Source organism: Melanerpes formicivorus, unplaced genomic scaffold (genome assembly GCF_026170545.1).
Source record: "Melanerpes formicivorus ecotype bairdi unplaced genomic scaffold, bMelFor1.0.p_v2 SCAF_2, whole genome shotgun sequence".
NCBI classification, from domain to species: domain Eukaryota; kingdom Metazoa; phylum Chordata; class Aves; order Piciformes; family Picidae; genus Melanerpes; species Melanerpes formicivorus.
The window spans coordinates 41,791,963-41,810,647 of record NW_027142354.1 but is presented as its reverse complement, the minus strand read 5'-3'; the positions used below and the strand labels follow the sequence as shown (position 1 = coordinate 41,810,647).

The following is an 18,685-nucleotide window of genomic DNA, read 5'->3' as shown; positions in this document are numbered from 1 at the left end:
TTTCTGTGTGGGATGTCATTGAAGAGTAAAGTCTCCTGCCTCTACCTATTTGTGCAAGAAGTATAGGGAAGTGATTTTGTCCCTGTACTCAGCACTGGGGAGGCCACACCTCAAACAGAGTTCAGTTTTGGGGCCCTCACTTCAAGAGGACGTTGAGGAGCTGGAACAGGTCCAGAGAAGCTGGTAATGGGTCTAGAGAACAGGGTTGGTGAAGAGCAGCTGAGGGAACTGGGGTTATTCAGTCTGGAGAAGGCTGAGGGGAGACCTCATTGCTCTCTACAACTCCCTGGAAGATTGGAGTGAGGTGGGGGTCAGCCTCTTCTCCCTAGTACCAGGTGATGGGATGAGAGGAAATGGCCTAAAATTGTGCCAGGGAGGTTTATGTTGGGTATGAAGAACAACTTACTTGCTGCAAGAGTGGTCAGGGATTGGAACAGGCTGGGAGGTGGTGGGGTCACCATCCCTGGAGGTGTTGAAGAAATGTGTGGACATGGAACTTTGAGATATGGTTCAATGGCCATGGTGGTCTTATGTTGAAGGCTGGACTTGATCTTGAAGGTCTTTTCCAACTGAAATAGTTCTATGATTCTGTGAATGAAGTATGCAAACAAAGCCTTAGAATAAGCTCTCCCACATATAATCTCTTCCACAAAGGAAAGCTGTCATGGTGTAGTAGCTTTTCTGGCTTTTAAATGGTTCAATCCCAACTCTTCAATTCTACAAAGCCCCTAATGCAAACCCTGGGCATGTTCGAGGATGATTTTGAGGCTAAACCTCTACTTTTTTTCCCCCCTACCTTTGAGATTTTTCATATGGAATCAAAGCCTTTTTTTAAAGGCAAGCATTCCAAAACGATGTAGAAGGTATATGTTTGGCTTTTATCAATTAGAGGTGAAGAAAATAGGAGCAAAAAAAAACCCAGTTGGAAACGTGGAGAGCAAGGCCAGCTTCTGCAGCTTCCTAACTGAGCTCTGTAGGAGATGTGATCTTCCTGATGGTGCCACAAGGAGCTGGGGAGTTTGGCCTAAGAATCCCATTTTGGTGGGGGTTGGAAGGAACCTCTGGAGATGATCCAGGTCAACCCCCTTGTTAAAGTAAGGTCACCTGCAGCAGCTTGCCCAGGGTCACAATCTCCAGCTAGGTTTGGGATCTCTCCAGAGGAAACTCCTAACTTCTCCAGTGCCCTCACAGCAAAGGTTTTATTTTCTGTTCTAAAGAATACAATGTATTAAACTTATGATCTGTCAAGTGTTTGTTACATGTTCCCTCAGAAAAGTGTTGTGGTCAGCAAAACCTTTTCACAGCCACAATCCTGCTGAGGGGTAGGTGGAAGTTGTGGGAAGATGCTGCTGGAGATGGAACAGAGGTGAGGAGCCCCTGAGCAGGCAGGCAGCAGGTTTGATCCATCTCAAGCCCCATTTCTTAACCCTTTGGGCAGTAAATAATGGACGTGACACCCGGATTAATGGGACGCCTCTGACAAGGAGTCCCCAGAGGGCAAGGGACAAGCCATCAAGCTAGGCCTGGGCCGGGTGCTTTGCGAGACGTTAAGTGACTCCGGATCAGGGCCAAAGCGGTGCCTGCCCGCGCTCCGCAGCCGAGCCCTGCTTGGGCGGGCAAAGCGCCTGTGCGCTGCCCGGCCTCTCCCCGGGCCGCCTCCTCCTGCCCTGGCTGCCAACACCAGCCCGAGGCACTGCCCCCGTCCCTCAGGGTTCGCCAGGCCGCCACAGCTTGCCGGGGAAGCGAGGCGAGGCCTGGCCAAGGCAGCCTCCCCCGCGGCCGGCGGCCGGCGCAGTCTCGCCGTAACGGCCGAGCCCTCAGCGCAGCGGCCGAGCCCCCGCCGCGCCTCCTGCGCACGCGGGCCGAGGGCATGCCGGGAGCCGGCGGTGGGGCGGCCGCGCGGGGCTGGGCTGGGCTGGGCTGAGCCGGGCCGGGCCGTGGTGACTTCCCGGCGACTCCGGGCACCCCCGCGGCTCCGGCAGCCCGCTCCACCTGAGGCGCCTCCGCCTGCAAACCCCACCCCCGGCCGCTCCCCCGCCGGCGAGGCCCGGCCCATGGCGAGGAGCTCGGCGGGCTGCGCCGCGGCTCGGGGCGGCCGCTTCCTGCCCGCACCAGACGGGCCCGCAGGTAGCGGCGGCCGCAGCTCGGCCGCGCCATGCGTGACTACGATGCCGCCACCGCCTTCCTGGGCGAGTGGGGCCGCTTCCAACGCCTCGTCTTCTTCCTCCTCAGCGCCAGCATCATCCCCAACGGCTTCAACGGCCTCTCCATCGTTTTCATGGCCGGGACCCCCGAGCACCACTGCGCCGTGCCCCCCGGCGCCAACCTGAGCGCCGAGTGGCTCAACGCCAGCATCCCGCTGGAGACGCAGGGCGGGCAGGCGGCTCCGAGCCACTGCCGCCGCTACCGCCTGGCCGCGCTCCGCAACTTCTCGGCGCTGGGGCTCCGGCCCGGCTCCGACGTGGAGCTGAGCTCGCTGGAGCAGGAGCCGTGCCTGGACGGCTGGGAGTACAGCCGCGACGTCTACCACTCCACCATCGTCACCGAGGTGCGGAGGCTCGGAGGGGGCGGCGGCGGGAGTGGGGCTCTTCCGCAGCAAGAGATGCGGGCAGGATGCTCCGGGAGTGCCAAGGAGAAGAGTGTGGTTATGGTGGCACCGGTGTGAGTTTCCCTTGGCTTAGGGCGTTTGTCAGAGCATCGCCCTCCTGCTCATCCTGCCAGGCTAAATTTGACATCTGTTTGCTTCCACTAGCAAAAGTGGTCTCCAAGCGCAGCTCCTTTCCTAAACCAGTGTGGTGTGTGGCCGGTAACTACTTAAAGGGGTTCATAGGTATCTACAGGTGGCTTGGAGCAAGGGATGGCGCAAGGACCAGGGTTTTGGCTCTCTCGGTGGTTCGGAGATGTCTCTTTGAACTCAGGAGATCAAAATGGTTTGTTTCCCTTATGCAAAAAGGTGGTAGAAGTCGCCCTGAGATGTGCAAGATGCAGGTAGTCAGGGAGCCCTGATGCTGTGTCCAAAAGGACCTTGAGCTTTGCTGTTTGTACATGATGCATCTCTTTTGGCCATGTCCACTGCTTTGGTGTCCTCAGTCATGTGCTGGGACAGGTCACGTTCTGTCTGCTCAGAAACACCCTGCAAGTCAAATCTCTGGTCAGGACAACCAAGCAAAGTTTGAAGCTCTGCTGGTTGTCCCTCTTGTTTTAGATGGCCCGCGGGTGCTGGTTGTCTTAAGACACAAGGAAATGGATTTTGAGGAATACCTGGGTTTCAGAATAAGGTTTTTCAGGAGGGTGACAAGCTGTTTGCACAGTCCTGTGGCCTCGTTGTGCCTATGACCCGGTCTGACAGAGCTGGAACTGTATTTGCAGAATGGGTTGTGATGGGTGTTTGGATAGTGAATGTGAGTACTTGACGACTGTAAGCTGTTCTGAGCACAGAAATCTCTCTCAGGAGAGAGGACTGGGTTGAGGAAGGGAGCATGGGAGAGGAGCCATGGTGGCACAGAGTGGCATGGAAGTGGTGGCACTGGAGTTGTTGGAAACTTCCCTTGATCACACAGCAGCAGGGGTGTGAGTGGTTGTGACAAGCACAAGGCATTGCCTCATTTATTTTGCAAGAGCTCTCATCCTGGAGAAGAAAGCACCTCTGAACTACTAGACCCTGGTCATAGCTGAAATGTACCTGTGGAAGGCAGAGGTGTCCTTAGGACATTTTCTCAGGGTGAACATACAAGTTTTGTTCTTTGTGCCTTACTATAATAGGTGACCTGGTTTAGCCATGCCTTCAAACAGTACTTTGTCTTGAGCTTCATTGCTGAGCTTTGGCTTGGTATAAATGAAAATGTCTTGGGCCGTCAGAATATGATCCAGGAGTTTGATAATCTCTAAGAAGCAGGAGCTGTTAACGTGCTGAGCAGCTCTGGCCTGTCGGCTGTAGGGGTTGGCAGAGGTTTTGTGTCTGTGGGAGGTAAATGTTTGTCTGCCCAGACATCATGCACAGAGGCAGCATTTTTTTTTTCTTTCCCCTTTCATGTTAATCCTTCTGAGGCAGTTTTGCAAGAAGCTGTGGCCTTTCACATGCTTGCAGGCTTTCAGTGCTACACTTGTTTAATTTCTTGGCCTGCTGCTCCTTCTATGATTCACTAATCTTGTGTTTAGTTGTGTATCTCTAACTCGTTGAATAATCATGAGGACCTTTGTCCCAGATTTCCTAGGCACTGGGAGGGGGAAGGGGGGATTTATTTATTTATTTGTCTTAAGAAAGCTTTTCTGCTGGATCTCTCATGACTCTAGAGAAAGTCCTTGTTTATGGTTCTGCTTTCCAAGGGAGGCTTCAAATGAGAGGGAACTCAGTGGTTTTACAGACTTCCTTTTCTCACAGGGACTAACAACAGAAGGTTGTCATTAACCAGTCTGCAGTATTTCACCAACTCCCCTGTAATAAAATCCCTTTCTCTCTTTTATTTTTTGAAATGGAGAATAAGAAAAGCTTTGCTCTGGCTCAAGAAGCCATCTGTGGCTTTCTTGTTCCTCCCTAAGTCCCATAAAGAAAGAATGTAGGAGTAGTAAAAGTTCATCTGTGGTAGTAAAAGGAATGAAGCCAAGGGTAATTAAGGGAAAAGGCCAAGCTCTTCTGCCATTCATATCTTTATGGGGCTGTACTGAGGAACTGGGAGTAGACTTGAGCAGTGGAGTCAAGAGTGTGAGTGGACCAGAAATATGATATCATGAGATGTTAGGTGATAGAGCAGCCAAAACTTTTTAGTCCATAAAGGATCAATTCTTACATATCAAAACACAAATAGACACCAACTTTTGTACACACACATTCATCCTCAACCTCTAAAAATGTTCTGTGTTGTTCATCAGTTTGAAATCAGCTCAGGGCAAGGGGTGAGCTCCAGAGCTGCATGGTTTTTACCTGCTGTGCTCTTAACAAGCTTCAGGGACTGTTTGGCTTTGGCAGAGGAAGGATGGATGTGGTGGGATTTGCCCAGTGTCCTGAAGCTTGGCATGGGGCTGGCTCTGTGTCCTGTACAGATGGGCAGGGAATGAAAGTTGTGGCCAGATATGATGGCCTAGAGGTTTGTGTTCCTGGCATATCAAGGTTTCAAGTGTCCTACTGTGAGATCAGTGGTTGTGCCAGACCATCAGGAAGCAAGCAGAGACTGTGGCAGTTCCGTGGGAGTGGGCACTGTGGTGCAGTGTAGCTGTCAAACTCGAGGTTTGGATGTTCACCCTTAGCTGGAAGGCAGAGGGATGTATGGTTTGGCTTTAGCAGAGAAAAACCACAACCTCGTGCTAGACACGGAAGAAGGTGCCAGTATGTTTTCACTGGTCAGGGGGCAATGGATACAAACTGGTACACAGGAGGTTCCACCTCAAGGGGAAGAAAAATACTTCTTTACTGTGAGGATGCTGTAGCCCTGGAGCAGGCTGCCCAGAGATATTGTGGAGTCGTCTCCTCTAGAGACTTGCAAGACCCATCTGGGCGTATGTCTTCTGTGACTTGCCCTAGGTGATCCTGCTTTGGCAGAGTGGTTGGATTCAGTGATCTCCATGTCCCTTCCAGCCCCTACCACTCTATGATTCTGTGGTTGTTATTACCACAGGCTTTTGTAAGAGTGGAGGCAGCAGATGAAAGGTTGATCAAGTTCATGTTGCAGAATCACAGAGTTGTATTAGTTGGAAGAGACCTTTAAGACCATCAAGTCCAAACATTAACCCAGCACTACCAGGTCACCACTAAACCATGTCCCTTAGCACTAGATAATCCAGGTTCAGCTCTTCATTCATGTTAGTCACCTTCATTATTCCTCATCTTCTAAAACTGGGCCATCTTCTCTCTTGCTGTAGGCTAACACCAGCTTGGTTTCCTGGCTTAAGTTCCTATTGACAACTTCTCAGCCCCAGGAGCTGATAAAGCTTTGGAAAGACCTTTAGGTGCTTTGCAGGTACAAAATATTAATAGGCTTCTCAGAAGAAGGAAAAATAAAATCAAGTTGTCATTTACTAAGTACACATGAATGTCTGACAGAGGTGCCAAAGTAGCTCTAAACCAATGAGGTTTTCATGCTGTGGTTCAAGAATCATATGGATGACGGGCTGGGTTTGGTTGGAAGGGACCTTATAGATCATCTAGTTCCAACCCCAGCTAGACACCTCTGCGTAGACCAGGTTGCTCAAGGTCCTGTGTAACCTGGTTTTGAGCACTTCCAGGCTTGGAGCCTCCACATCTCTAGGTAACCTGTTCAGTGCCTCCCCACCCTCATAGGGAAGTATTTCTTCCTAATGTCTTATCTAAATCCAGCCTCTTCCAGTTTGAAGCCATCACTCCTCATCCTGACGCTCCATGCCTTTGTAGAGAGTCCCTCTCCAGCTCTCCTGTAGCTGCCTTCAAATACTGAAAGGCCACCAGAAGGTCTCCATGGAGCCTTCTCCAGGCCCCACACCACCAGCGCTCTCAGCCTGTCAAAGCAGCACATCATGCAGGGCTCTATAGTGTGCAGAGGAGAAGGCTGAGGGGGGATCTTATCAATGGCTGTAAATATCTGAAGGGTGGGTGTCAAGAAGAAGGGGCCAGGCTCTTTTCTGTGGTGTCCTGTGATGGGGCAATGGATACAGACTGGAACCCAGGAAGTTTCACCCCAACATAAGGAGCTACTTCTTACTGTGAGGGTGCTGGAGGCCTGCAGCAAGCTGCCCAGAGAGGTTGTGGAGTCTTCTTCTATGGACTGATTCCAAGCCCTCCTTGAGTGACCTGCCCTGGGTGATCCTGCTTTGGCAGGGGGGTTGGACTTGATCATCTCTAGAGGTCCCTTCTAACCCCTACCATTCTGTGATTTGTGACCTTGCAACATAAAATAGGGTTAGTGTTATTAAAGTTGACATGGTTAACATGGAACCAGTGCCCTTCTAGAGGTGCTGTGGAGTATTAATGACAGGGTGATGTCCCCCACAGCACATTCTTGACTTTTAGATTACTGCTCAGCTCATGTTTCTCAGTGTCTGGTGTCACTCCCTTGTTTCCCTTTCCTCCAGCCACCTCAAAAATGTGGTGTGTGGGGGGCAGAGTTAGGTTTATGTACCAGAATTACAAAGTATTTGGCACTTTCCTTCCTGTTCTATGTGAGCTTTACCTCTGTGAGGAAAAAACAAAGCAGCCAACTACAAGGAGAGAAACTGAACAGAATGTGGGGTTTGGAGATCCAGCCTTCTGTTTACATTTAGATAATGATCTTTAAGGTAGAACTTCCCAGTATTTGGAATGTACAAATATCTTTTCAGAGGAAAGGGTGTTTAATAACACAGCTCTCCACTAAGCAGAGGCTGTTTCTATGGATGTAAACAAGATCAGACTCAGAATTGAAGGTTCTAAGTACTCAGTCGTGAGACTGCAGGAGTCATCTGAAGAGCCCGCCTCAACCTGCAGAGAAAAACAAGTGGTAAGAGAAGGGTACAGTATGTTGGATTGGCTTCAAAAATTCTTGCTCACATGTTGATTTTCAAAGAAAAAGAAAATATTAGCACATGGGACTATCCCACTTCACTTTTCAGTCATGCATGTTATCCACAGAGAGAGGAAAACAGTTCAACAAAAGCAAATAAAGGAGTGGGAAAATATGGTGTTGCCCAAGAAGGGTCAACAACACCCTGGCTTGGATCAGCAATAGTGTGGCCAGAAGGCCTAGGGAAGTGATTTTGCTGGGCACTGCTGAGGCCACACCTTGAGTGCTGGGCTCATTTTTGAGGCCTTCACTCCAAGAAGGACATTGAGGGGCTGGAGCAGGTCCTGAGAAGGGCAACAAAGCTGGGGGAGGGTGTGGAGAACAGGGCTGGTGAGGAGCAGCTGAGGGAGCTGGGGTTGTTCAGCATGGAGAAAAGGAGGCAGGGGGAAGACCTCATGGCTCTCTGCAACTCCCTGAAAGGAAGTTGAAGTCAGGTGGAGGTTGTTCTCTTCCCTCAAATAGCAAGTAACAGGATGAGAGAAAATAGCCTCAGCTTGCACCAGGAGAGGTTTAGGGTGGACTTGAGGAACAATTGCTTCCCCAAAAGAGTTGTCAAGCTCTGGAACCGGCTGCCCAAGACAGTGGTGGAGTCCTCATCCCAGGAGGTATTTAAAGTCTGTGTAGATGTGGTGCTGAGTGAGATGGCAAAGTGTTTGATTAACATTTGGACTTGATCTTAAATGCCTTTTCCAATCAAAACAATTCCATGGTGTTGAGCTACAGCATAGCTGTAAAAATCCCTTTCCTTCATATGCTTCTTTATACAAAAGGGATGTAGCAGAGTGAGGCTCTCAAAGCGTTTGTATTTGTCAGAAATCATCTTTGGTTTGGGTTCGGGGGATGGCATCAGGCAAATACAAGCCCTCCTGTGGTGGGACAGATATGTATCATCTGAGAAACAGGCTTGTTTTAAGTGAGGTCCTAAATGACCTTGTTGCTGGCCTTGCAGCTACTCCTGTGGCTTCCCAAACCTGTTTGATGGTGGTGTGTGATTGTTTGCTGTGATGCTCTATCCCAAGAGCTTTAGGTGTTCTCAGGAGCTCCCCTGTACTTAGACTTGCAATTTCCATGTTATGATACATTAAGAAACATTGGGCAAACCTTGTGCTTCAGTAGGACAGGGAATCTTGTTAGCAGCTAGAATTTTGTTACCTCCTCTATGTCATCTCTTGCTCTAGATTAATCTGTTCTGGCAGGAAGGTTGGAATGATTGATACGGGGGACAGACTCCAAGAGCTGGGGCTGTTCAGTCTGGAGAAGAGAAGACTTTGGGGAGACCTTAGAGCAGCCTTCCAGTACCTGAAATGGGCTACAAGAAAGCTGGGCCCTTTCTACAAGGGCTTGTATCAATAGGATGAGGGGGAATGGATTGAGGCTGGGAGAGGGTAGATTTAGACTGGAGATTAGGAAAAAATTCTTCCCAGTGAGGGCAGGGAGACACTGGAACAGGTTGCCCAGGGAGGCTGTGGATGTCTCCTCTCTGGAGGTGTTCAAGGCCAGGTTGGTTGAGCCTTTGAGCAACCTGGGCTAGTGGGAGGTGTCCCTGCCCAAGGAGGATTGGAAATGGATGATCTTTAATGTCCCTTCCAACCCAACCCATTCTATGGATCTATGAACCTCCAGAGGTCCTTTCCAACTCCTGTGTGATATAATTGCAGTGAAAGAAGCAGGAGGAGGGATCTGCATCCTTGTCTGGATGAAATCCACTGCCTGCACTGATGGAAACTCATGAAGAGCCAGCTCTCTTTGGAAGCAAGTGGTATCCTGTATCTCATGGGGTGGATGAGGAGCCTGGACACAGGAATTTAGCCTTTGAGGTTTCAGAGAACTTGGAGGATTGATATATAGTACTTGTGGTTGGCAATGTCTTCAGCTGGACCTGTAGCATCCTCTTTGCTGCACTCACCTTGCAGTTTTAATTTGAAGGTTTTTCCACAGGTAGCAGTTTAAAGAATTCAGGTATTTCATCTTGAAATCTGCATTTCTTTCTGCTTTGTGTGGAAATTGTGGGGGAACTTTCTTTTTGGGTAGAGCAGTTGCAGCAGTGTTGAGTTTATCACTGGAAAGGTGTGAGATAACCTACAGGAGATGGCAGTCCTGAAGGCTGACACACTTCTGCCTGTGCTGAGTAGAGTGAGACCAGCTAAACCTCCAATAACCCAGCTTGTTTGGGTTGTGCTGTGATAAAAAAGGCTGGAAAGTAACAAAATGTGGGTGGGGAGGGCCTTGTGTTCAGGGGAGGGAGGAGATCTGAGGATTCAGAGTTTGTATTCTCACTTCTGTACCTAGGCTTGCTCTATAGGGAGGGTTTTGGAGATGTAGCTCCTTGTAAAAGATGAATCAGAACATGGAAAGTGCTTTCCGAAGAGGAGTTGCAGTGATGGCTCTAAATCCCCAGGACCATTTCATACTCTGGCCCCAAGCTTGTGCTCAGGAAGCATCTGCATCAGTGCCTTTCCCTTGTGGTGTCTCCCTGCTTCTCCCCCAAGCTGTCCATGTTTTCTGGCTCTCTCCATAGCCTGTCCCCTTTTCCTACCTGTCCTCTTCAGCAGCTGGTATCAGCCAGGAATCCATTCTGGAGGTGCATGAAGAATCACAGAATTGCTTTAGTTGGAGAAGACCTTTCAGATCACTGAGTCCAGCCATCCTCTAACTCTGCCGAGTCTGGTGCTAAACCATGGCCCTCAGCACCACATCTCTGCCTTTCTGAAACCCCTTCAGGGATGGGGATTCAACCACCTCCCTAGGCAGCCTGTGCCAGTGTTTGAGAACCCTTTCAGGGGAAAAAAAATTGTTCCTCATGTCCAACCTAAACCTTCCCTGGTGAAATTTGAGGCCGCTTCCTCTTGTCCTTTCACCTGTTCCTTGTGAGAAGAGAGCAACCCCTACCTGGCTCCAGGCTTTTTTCAGGGAACTGTAGGGAGCAATGAGGTCTCACCTCAGGCTTCCTTTCTCCATGCTGAACAACCCAAGCTCCTGCAGCTGCTCCACACCAGCCCTGTTCTCCAGACCCTTCACCAGCTTTGTTGTCCTTCTCTGGACCTGCTCCAGCCCCTCAAATCTCCTTCTTGCAGTGAGGGCCCTACAACTGAACCCAGTACTCAAGGTGTAGCCTCCCCACTGCTGAGTGCCCTTTATGCAGAAGTGATTATTGCTGTTAGGTGTGAGGCTGCTGCAGCAAACGTGACCCCAACCTGTTTGGGCAGTAACTGTAGCCCAAAGTATCTGGAGTCTGAATAAGAACATCAAGAGAAGTCCAGCAGCAGGATGTGTGGCTCTTCTAGAGCTGTGCTAAAGCTGAGTGAGAGTGCTCCATGCTGTGCCATGAGCTCTGGGTGTCAGTGGAGAGGGGCTCCACGATTCCCAACCGCAGGAGCTGCTGGCGCAAACAAAGCTGCGGTGTTGTTCTCCTCTTCCCTGCTCCCTTGCTGACGTTAACCTTATCTTGTTCCACTGGGGCAAAGGCCAGTCCAGCTAGCAGCCAGCTCAAAGGATACCAAGAAGTGAAAACAGCAGGAATTTAGAGCACTGGGTCATGCCATGCTGTGTCCCAACAGCAGAGCTTAATCACTAACTGCTCCTGTGACACTCACTGCCACGTTGGTCCAGCAGTGATGCTTCAGTGACTTCTTGGACAATGAGAAGAGGAACAAAGCTGGTGAAGGATCCAGAGCATAGCTCTTGTGAGGAGCAGCTGAGGGAACTGGGGTTGTTCAGCATGGAGAAAAAGAGGCTGAGGGGAGACCTTCTGGCTCTCTACAGCTCGCTGAAAGGAGGTTGGAGCCAGGTAGGGGTTGGTCTCTTCTCCCAAGTCATAACAAGTCATAGAGGAAGCAGAAGCACCCTCAGGTTACAGCAGGGGAGGTTTAGGTTAGACATGAGAAACAATTTCTTCCCCAAAAGGGTTGTAAAGCCTTGGCACAGGCTGCCCATGGCAGTGGTGGAGTCCCCATACCTGGAGGGATTGAATAGCCACACGGCCACATCACTCAGCTGTGGTACTGAGGGACATGGTTTAGTGGTTCAGACGTCAAACCACAGCCCGAGTTATCCAAGGAAGGGTTAAAAAGTGACTTGAAGATGGTTACAAGTTGGGAAGAGGTGCACTTTGTTTCTCCCATGACCTTTAAAAATGATGATGGTAAGTTCATGCGATCATGTAAGGGTTGATAGCTGAAGTTACACAAATGCCTGTGGCCTGTATCAGTGAGCTCTGCACCTTCGAGGGAGATTCTCCTTCCCATCTACTGCATCCTGGTGAGGCCACATCTGGAGTACTGTGTCCAGTTCCGGGCTCCTCAGTTCAAGAAGGACAGAGACTTGCTGGAGAGGGTACGGCAAAGGGCTACAAAGATGGTGAGGGGAGTGGAGCATCTTTCTTGTGAGGAAAGACTGAGGGAATTGGGGATGTTTAGTCTGGAGAAGAGCAGACTGAGGGGCATCTCATCAGTGCTGATCAATACTTGAAAGGTGGATGTCAGGAGGATGGAATCAGGCTTTTTTCAGTGCTGCCCAGTGACAGGACAAGGGTTGTGGCCAAACTTGAACATAAGAGGTTCTGTCAGAACATGAGGAGGAACTTCTTTAGTTTCAGGGTGCTGGAGCCCTGGAGCAGGGTGTCCAGAGAGGTGCTGGAGTCTCCATCTCCCGAGACATTCCAGACCCACCTGGTTCCTGTGTGACTCTCTCTGCAACCTGCCTTGGCAGGGATGTTAGACTTGGTGATCTCCAGAGGTCCCTTCCCACCCCTACCATTCTGTGAGCCTGTGATTCCAGTCCAAATTCCAAACTAGGTGAACTTACCTGCAATAAGGGCTGGCTCAGTTGAGTTTTGCCACAGGTATCTGGGAGTGGAAAGCCATTGCTGGGATTATATCTTCACTGCATGGTTTTTAGTTATCTTCCAAACTTAAAACATGCACCAGGGTGTAGTTGTGGTGGGAACTGTTATCAGATGTGAGAATCCAGGAGTCAAGGGGCTACTGGTCCTCCCACTACAGGAAAGACCTTGTGGTGCTGGAGCATGCCCAGAGAAGGGCAACAAAGCTGGTGAAGGATCTGGAGAAGAGGGCTGGGGAGGAGCAGCTGAGACAAGTGGGGTTGTTTAGTCTGGAGAAAGGGAGGCAGAGGGGAGACCTCATCACCCTCTGTGGGAGGTTGGAGTCGGGTGGGGGTTGGTCTCTTCTCCCTGGTATCAGGGGATAGAAGGAGAGGAAATCGCCTGAGATTGGGCCAGGGGAGCTTTAGATTGGAGATTAGGAACAATTGCTTTCCTGCAAGAGTGGTCAGGCATTGGAGCAGGCTGCCCAGGGAGGTGGTGGTAGAGTCACTATCCCTGATGGTGTTCAGGAAGCCTGTGGCCATGGCACGTGGGGACATGGTTTAGTGGCCATGGTGGGGTTAGGTTGATGGCTGGACTCAATCATCCTCGGGGTCTTTCCCAGCTGAAAGAGTTCTGTGATTCTATGAGATGGGAATGGCAGACAGCACAATGCTGATGTTCCTACCTGTGGCACCACCACCAAGTTGGGAGGGTGGAGCTGGAACATGCAGGACCAGATCTTAGAGCTTCAGTACAAATCCAAAACAGCTAAGAGGGAAACACACTAATTATTTGTAACTGGGGAGCAAGGGGCTTTAGTTATTTGGGTCAGGGTGAATGTTTTCAACTTTCTAAATACAGATTAAAATCTCAAAGTTTCCATCTCTTGGAAACAGCCCTGCAGGAGCTGTTTGAATAACTGAGCTCAGGAGGGTTTGGCCTCACATCAGAAGCATTGGCTGCCTCCAAATTCTTCTCCCATGGGGCTGCTGCAGCACCTCCTGCCCTCTGCCAGGGCAGAGCTCTGGGAACATCTCCAGTTACAGCATAGCAGCAAGGTAGGGGACGAGGCCTCCCCACTGGGTTTTGTTCTTTCCTCTTATGTTTGCAGACTTTAATTTCTCCCCAGAAAACCAAAATAAAACAAAGACTCTTTCAATAATAGCTGTTGGTGTAGACACAAAAACAACATGAGGGTTGCTTCAGAAACACCAGGCTGGAAACTCTTGCAGTCTTCATTTAATGGTTCTTATTTTTCTTCCTCTTCTTTTTTGTTTTTGGTCTGTTGTTGCTTCCATTTTGGAAAGCTTGGTTTGCTTTGGTGTACATTTCAATTTGTGTTCCAAATATTATAATTGGCATGGGTTGTGTTGCCAGGGAGGAGTGAACAGGCTCCAGTCTCTCTCAAAACCAAATTAAAATGAATTAGGAGAGGATTTTTTTTTCCTTTCTTTTCTCTTCCCTCAATTTCTCTTCAATTAGAAATGTGAATCTTTAATGGCATGTGCAGGGAAATCAAGTTCTCCCTCCTTCCAAAACCAGCAGCAGTTTAAGGTGCTGCAGAGCCCTTGTTGAAGGGCAACAAGGCTGGGGAGAGGCCTTGAGCACAGCCCTCTGAGGAGAGGCTGAGGGAGCTGGGATTGTTTAGCCTGGAGAAGAGGAGGCTCAGGGGTGACCTCATTGCCCTCTACAACTACCTGAAAGGTGGTTGTAGCCAGGAAGGGGCTGGTCTCTTCTCCCAGGCAACCAGCACCAGAACAAGAGGACACAGTCTCAAGCTGCGCCAGGGGAAGTTTAGGCTCGAGGTGAGGAGAAAGTTCTTCACCGAGCGAGTCATTCGTCATTGGAATGTGCTGCCCAGGGAGGTGGTGGAGTCACCATCCCTGGAGGTGTTCAAAAGGGGACTGGATGTGGCACTTGGTGCCATGGTTTAGTCATGAGGTCTGTGGTGACAGGTTGGACTTGATGATCTTTGAGGTCTCTTCCAACCTTGGCGATACTGTGATACTGTGAGCCTTTGAAAGGGACCTGGACAAAGTGCAGTATGGAATGATGAGTTGCTGTCACCCATACATGTCAGGGAGATACCACAGCCAGCAGTTTTGATGGTACCAGACTGGGAGGAGTGGCTGGCACCCCCTCAGGCTGTGCTGCCATTTAGCCAGACCTGGGCAGCCTGGAGAGTTGGGCAGAATATCATAAAGGCTGACAAGGGCAAGACTGGAGTCCTGCATCTGGGGAGGAAGAACCTTCTGCACCAGTACAGGTGAGGGATTGATTGAGGGAAGGCAGCTCTGCAGAGAAGGACCTAGGAGTGCTGATGGACAAGTAGCTCACTATGAACCAGCAATGTGCTTGTGGCCAAGAAAGCCAATGGCATCCTGGGGTGCATGAAGAGTGTGGCTAGCAGGCTGAGGGAGGTTCTCCTCCCGCCTCTACTCTGCCCTAGTGAGGCTACATCTGGAGTATTGTGTCCAGTTCTGGGCTCCCAGTTCAAGAGACAGGGAGCTACCAGGGACAGTCCAGTGGAGGGCTAGGAAAATGAGGGGCCTGAAGCATCTCTGTGAGGAGGAAAGGCTGAGAGCCCTTGGGCTGTTGAGCTTGGAGAAGAGCAGCCCCAGAGGGGATCTGAGTAATGCCCAGCAAGAGGTAAAGAGGGCAGGGGTGCAAGAGTCTTGCCAGTGATGCCCAGTGACAGGACAAGGGGTACAAACTGGAGCCCAAGATGTTCCATCTGAGCAGGAGGAGAAAATTCTTTTGTGTGAGGGTGCTGGAGCCCTGGAGCAGGCTGTCCAGAGAGGTTGTGGTGTCTCCTTTGGAGAGATTCTAAGCCCACCTGGACACTGTGCTCCTGGGCAAGCTGCTGTGGGTGCCCTGCTTTAGCAGGAGGCTTGGACAGGATGATATCCAGAGGTCACTTCCAATCCCTGCTGTTCTGTGATTCTGTGTCAAGAAAGCCACACAGGCCACTTCAGAAGGCAGTGTTGGAGCCTCAGCAGGACCCTTCCAACGTGGCCTGTGGCATGTGGCCTTTGCTTCTGCTCTCCACGTCCCTTCCTGACGTCTTCACGGAGCTGCATCAGTGCCGTGGGTTAGTTATTAATGCCTCTTGTGGAGGCCTTCTGTCCAAAGGCTACATTTTCATCCAGACTTAGCCAAGATGTTTAGAAGAGGAAGTCCTGTTTATTGGAAGACTTTTCATGCTCTCTCTCTCTCTCTCTCTGCAGTGGAATCTCGTCTGTGACAACGACTGGAAGGGACCCTTGAGCACTTCCCTGTTCTTTGTGGGTGTCCTGCTGGGCTCTTTCGCATCAGGACAGCTCTCAGACAAGTAAAGTATATACCCCAGAGCTGCTGGCTCTATGTTTGGTGTTGGGTTCTAAGCAATTCTTAGGGGTGAAGTTTGCTCTGGGTGTCCTTCTGCACCTGCTATCTGCCATCTCTTTGCTCTGTGGCTGAGCTGAACCTACACAGAGTGTGCAGAGTAAACCTGAGCTAGGACAGAACATTGCAAAGTTTGTTGGTTGGGGTTATCTCTACCTGTTTATTTTTTCAGCAAAATCACTTCTGGAACAAGCTGGGTTTATGCCAGAAAACAGGTGTAGGAGATAAGTATCATCTGGTAAAAACATAGGTCAATGACATTCTCTTCTAATGACTTTGGACTATGTGCAGAGAGATCTCTTTGGCTTGTTTTCCTCTTTTTTTGAGGTCATTCTCTTATGATAAACACCCATAGCTTCTCCTCCTCATGGATTCATAGAATGGTCTGGGTTGGAAGGGACCTTGAAAGATCATCCAGTTCCAACCCCCCTGCTATGGGCAGGGATACCTTTCACTAGACCAGGCTGGTCAAGGCCTCATCACCAAATGCAGCATTAAGTCTGATGATTTGCATTTGTGGAACCTGCAGAGCATTCCAGGGAAGTAAGGCCTCCTTCTTTATCAGTGCAGACATGAAACAAAAAGCCAGACACCATTAATTTGTATGATGTTGCTTGCTTTGGGTATTTTAAAGCTCAGTGTTTCTAATTCCCTAGGATTTGCTGTGCACAGTGTGCTCTCTTCCTGGTTCCCAAAGGAAACTATGTCTCTCTAATGTCTGGATTTGCTTGTTGATTTTGTTTCTTTGGAACATAATTCCCATGCCCCAAGTCTTGTAACATCATTCAGGCCATTGCACCTTGTCCTATCACTTGTTCTTTGGGAGAAGAGACCAACCCTACTTCACTCCAACCTCCTTTCAGGTCACCCCTCCAGCAGGTCTCCCCTCAGCCTCCTTTTCTCCAGGCTGAACAACCCCAGTTCCCTCAGCAACTCCTCACCAGCCCTGTTCTCCAGACCCTTCACCAGCTTCATTGCCCTTCTCTGGACCTGCTCCAGACCCTCAATGTCCTTCTTGGAGTGAGGGGCCCAAAACTGAGCCCATTATTTGAGTTTCAGCCTCACCAGTACCGAGTACAGGGAGACCAATCACTTCCCTGGTCCTGCTGGCCACACTATTGCTGATCCAAGGCAGGATGCTGTTGGCCTTCCTGGCCACCTGGGCGCACACTGGTGTGTCCTGTCACAGGCAACAAAGCCTTCTGATGGTATGGGGCTGCCCAAGCCAAGATGTCAGCACTGACTCTTAGAATCACTCACTGTTAGTTTGAAGAGACTTTTGAGATCATCCAGTCCAGCCGTTAACTTCAAACAGCTCAATGGGTTGGGTTTAATTTTCTCCCCCCTTTCCACCTCTCCTCCCTTCTCCTCCCTTGCTTTCGGCCTCTCCTCCCTTCCCCTCCCTTGCTTTCGGCCTCTCCTCCCTTCTCCTCCCTTGCTTTCGGCCTCTCCTCCCTTCTCCTCCCTTGCTTTCGGCCTCTCCTCCCTTCTCCTCCCTTGCTTTCGGCCTCTCCTCCCTTCTCCTCCCTTGCTTTCGGCCTCTCCTCCCTTCCCCTCCCTTGCTTTCCGCCTCTCCTCCCTTCTCCTCCCTTGCTTTCCTAGAACCTTAAATTGGTTCATTCATTTTCTCCAAGTGGGATGAAGATTGCAGCATGGGATCACTTACTGATAACAGCATCTTACAAAGCAGGGCTTCACCTTTCTTCCAGCAGCTTTCCTTATTTTTCTCTTTCCTTTACCATGCTGCTCTGTGGTCACGAAGGACCACAGAAGACTGTGCTCTTTAGATGAGAAGGACCATCTAATACTCTTACATTTTATACCATTTTCTCCTCAATATTTGTCTCCCTGCTCCTCCTATCTGTGTGAAAGGAACACTTAACTAGCAGCCCCTTGGCATGTTATTTTCTCTTGACCAATGGATTTTGGTTTTAATCTACTCAGAATAATTGTGCCTGTGTCACCCTTCCTGAAGCTCTTTGCAGCTGCTTTGTATCTCCTTAAACCTTTCTGTTTCTGAAGGTTTGTTCATGCTGTCATGTAATCATCTCTCTGTTTTTTGTTTTCTTTTGCGTTTATTCAATCTCTCCATGGAAGGTTTGGCAGGAAGAATGTGCTGTTTGCAACTCTGGCAATGCAGACTGGCTTCAGCTTCATACAGGTCTTCTCTACCAGCTGGGAGATGTTTTCAGTGCTATTCATGCTGGTTGGCATGGGACAGATCTCCAACTACGTGGCAGCATTTGTTCTGGGTATGAAAGTCCTGCTGGGCACAGTATGTGTTCTTTTGCCTTGTGCTTTTCCTGCTCTGTTTCACTACTAGCTTAGGCTTGATCTGGTTTGCCAACCAACACTGTTAAAGAGTGTCCCCTCACTGTGCATGGATGTATCTTCCTCTCCTTAGAAATTCCTATTTGATAGAGATGCAATCTGAATGAGTTCTGTGCCTTACCATCCTAAAAGGAAAAAGACAGAAACTGAGGAGTCAAAACAAAGTCCATCTTGTAGTTGGAGAGATCAGACCTGTAAGGCATGATTTTTTCAGGGATTTCTGCTGTCCACTTTGAGCCTGTTTGAGTTTAAAACTTGCAGGGCTGGGGGGAAGAGTAAGAGTTACAAAATCTCCTTCAAGCAGCCCATAGTAGAGATTTAAATGGTATAATTATTCTTGAGTTAAGGCTTTATTTCATCATGGGAATGTAAATTACCTAATGAATCTGAGATTGCACAAACATTCTCTCTTCTATTGATGTGAGTTCCAGTGACCTCACTGTCCAAACCACCAAATGTTGGCAAGAAAGCCTTTCTCTGGGCCAAAGCAGGGTAATGTGGCTGTGAGAGCAGACACACTGCTGCCCTTCTGTAGTCTTTCATTTCTATGGAAATGAGGGAGATATTATTTCTTCTTATGCCTCTTGATTTGCAGATCCCAAAGCATTTTAAAGGGGAGCCTTGACCCCTTTTTTTTTGT

General features: G+C 49.7%; 1 protein-coding gene across 2 annotated transcripts in view; it reads left to right on the top strand.

The window, feature by feature from the left end:
• The first annotated feature begins 1,923 nt into the window (after positions 1 to 1,923).
• Positions 1,924 to 18,685, top strand: part of LOC137450980 (organic cation/carnitine transporter 2-like) — a 35,211-nt gene continuing 18,449 nt past the window's right edge. Inside the window, exons 1-3 of one of the 2 annotated variants that reach the window (XM_068158053.1) lie at positions 1,924 to 2,548; positions 15,558 to 15,661; positions 17,812 to 17,966. In XM_068158053.1, coding sequence (XP_068014154.1) covers positions 2,156 to 2,548; positions 15,558 to 15,661; positions 17,812 to 17,966 — 652 coding nt within the window. In that variant the 5' untranslated portion in view covers positions 1,924 to 2,155. The remainder of the gene's footprint in view (positions 2,549 to 15,557; positions 15,662 to 17,811; positions 17,967 to 18,685) is intronic. The other variant, XM_068158046.1, reaches the window with a different exon arrangement.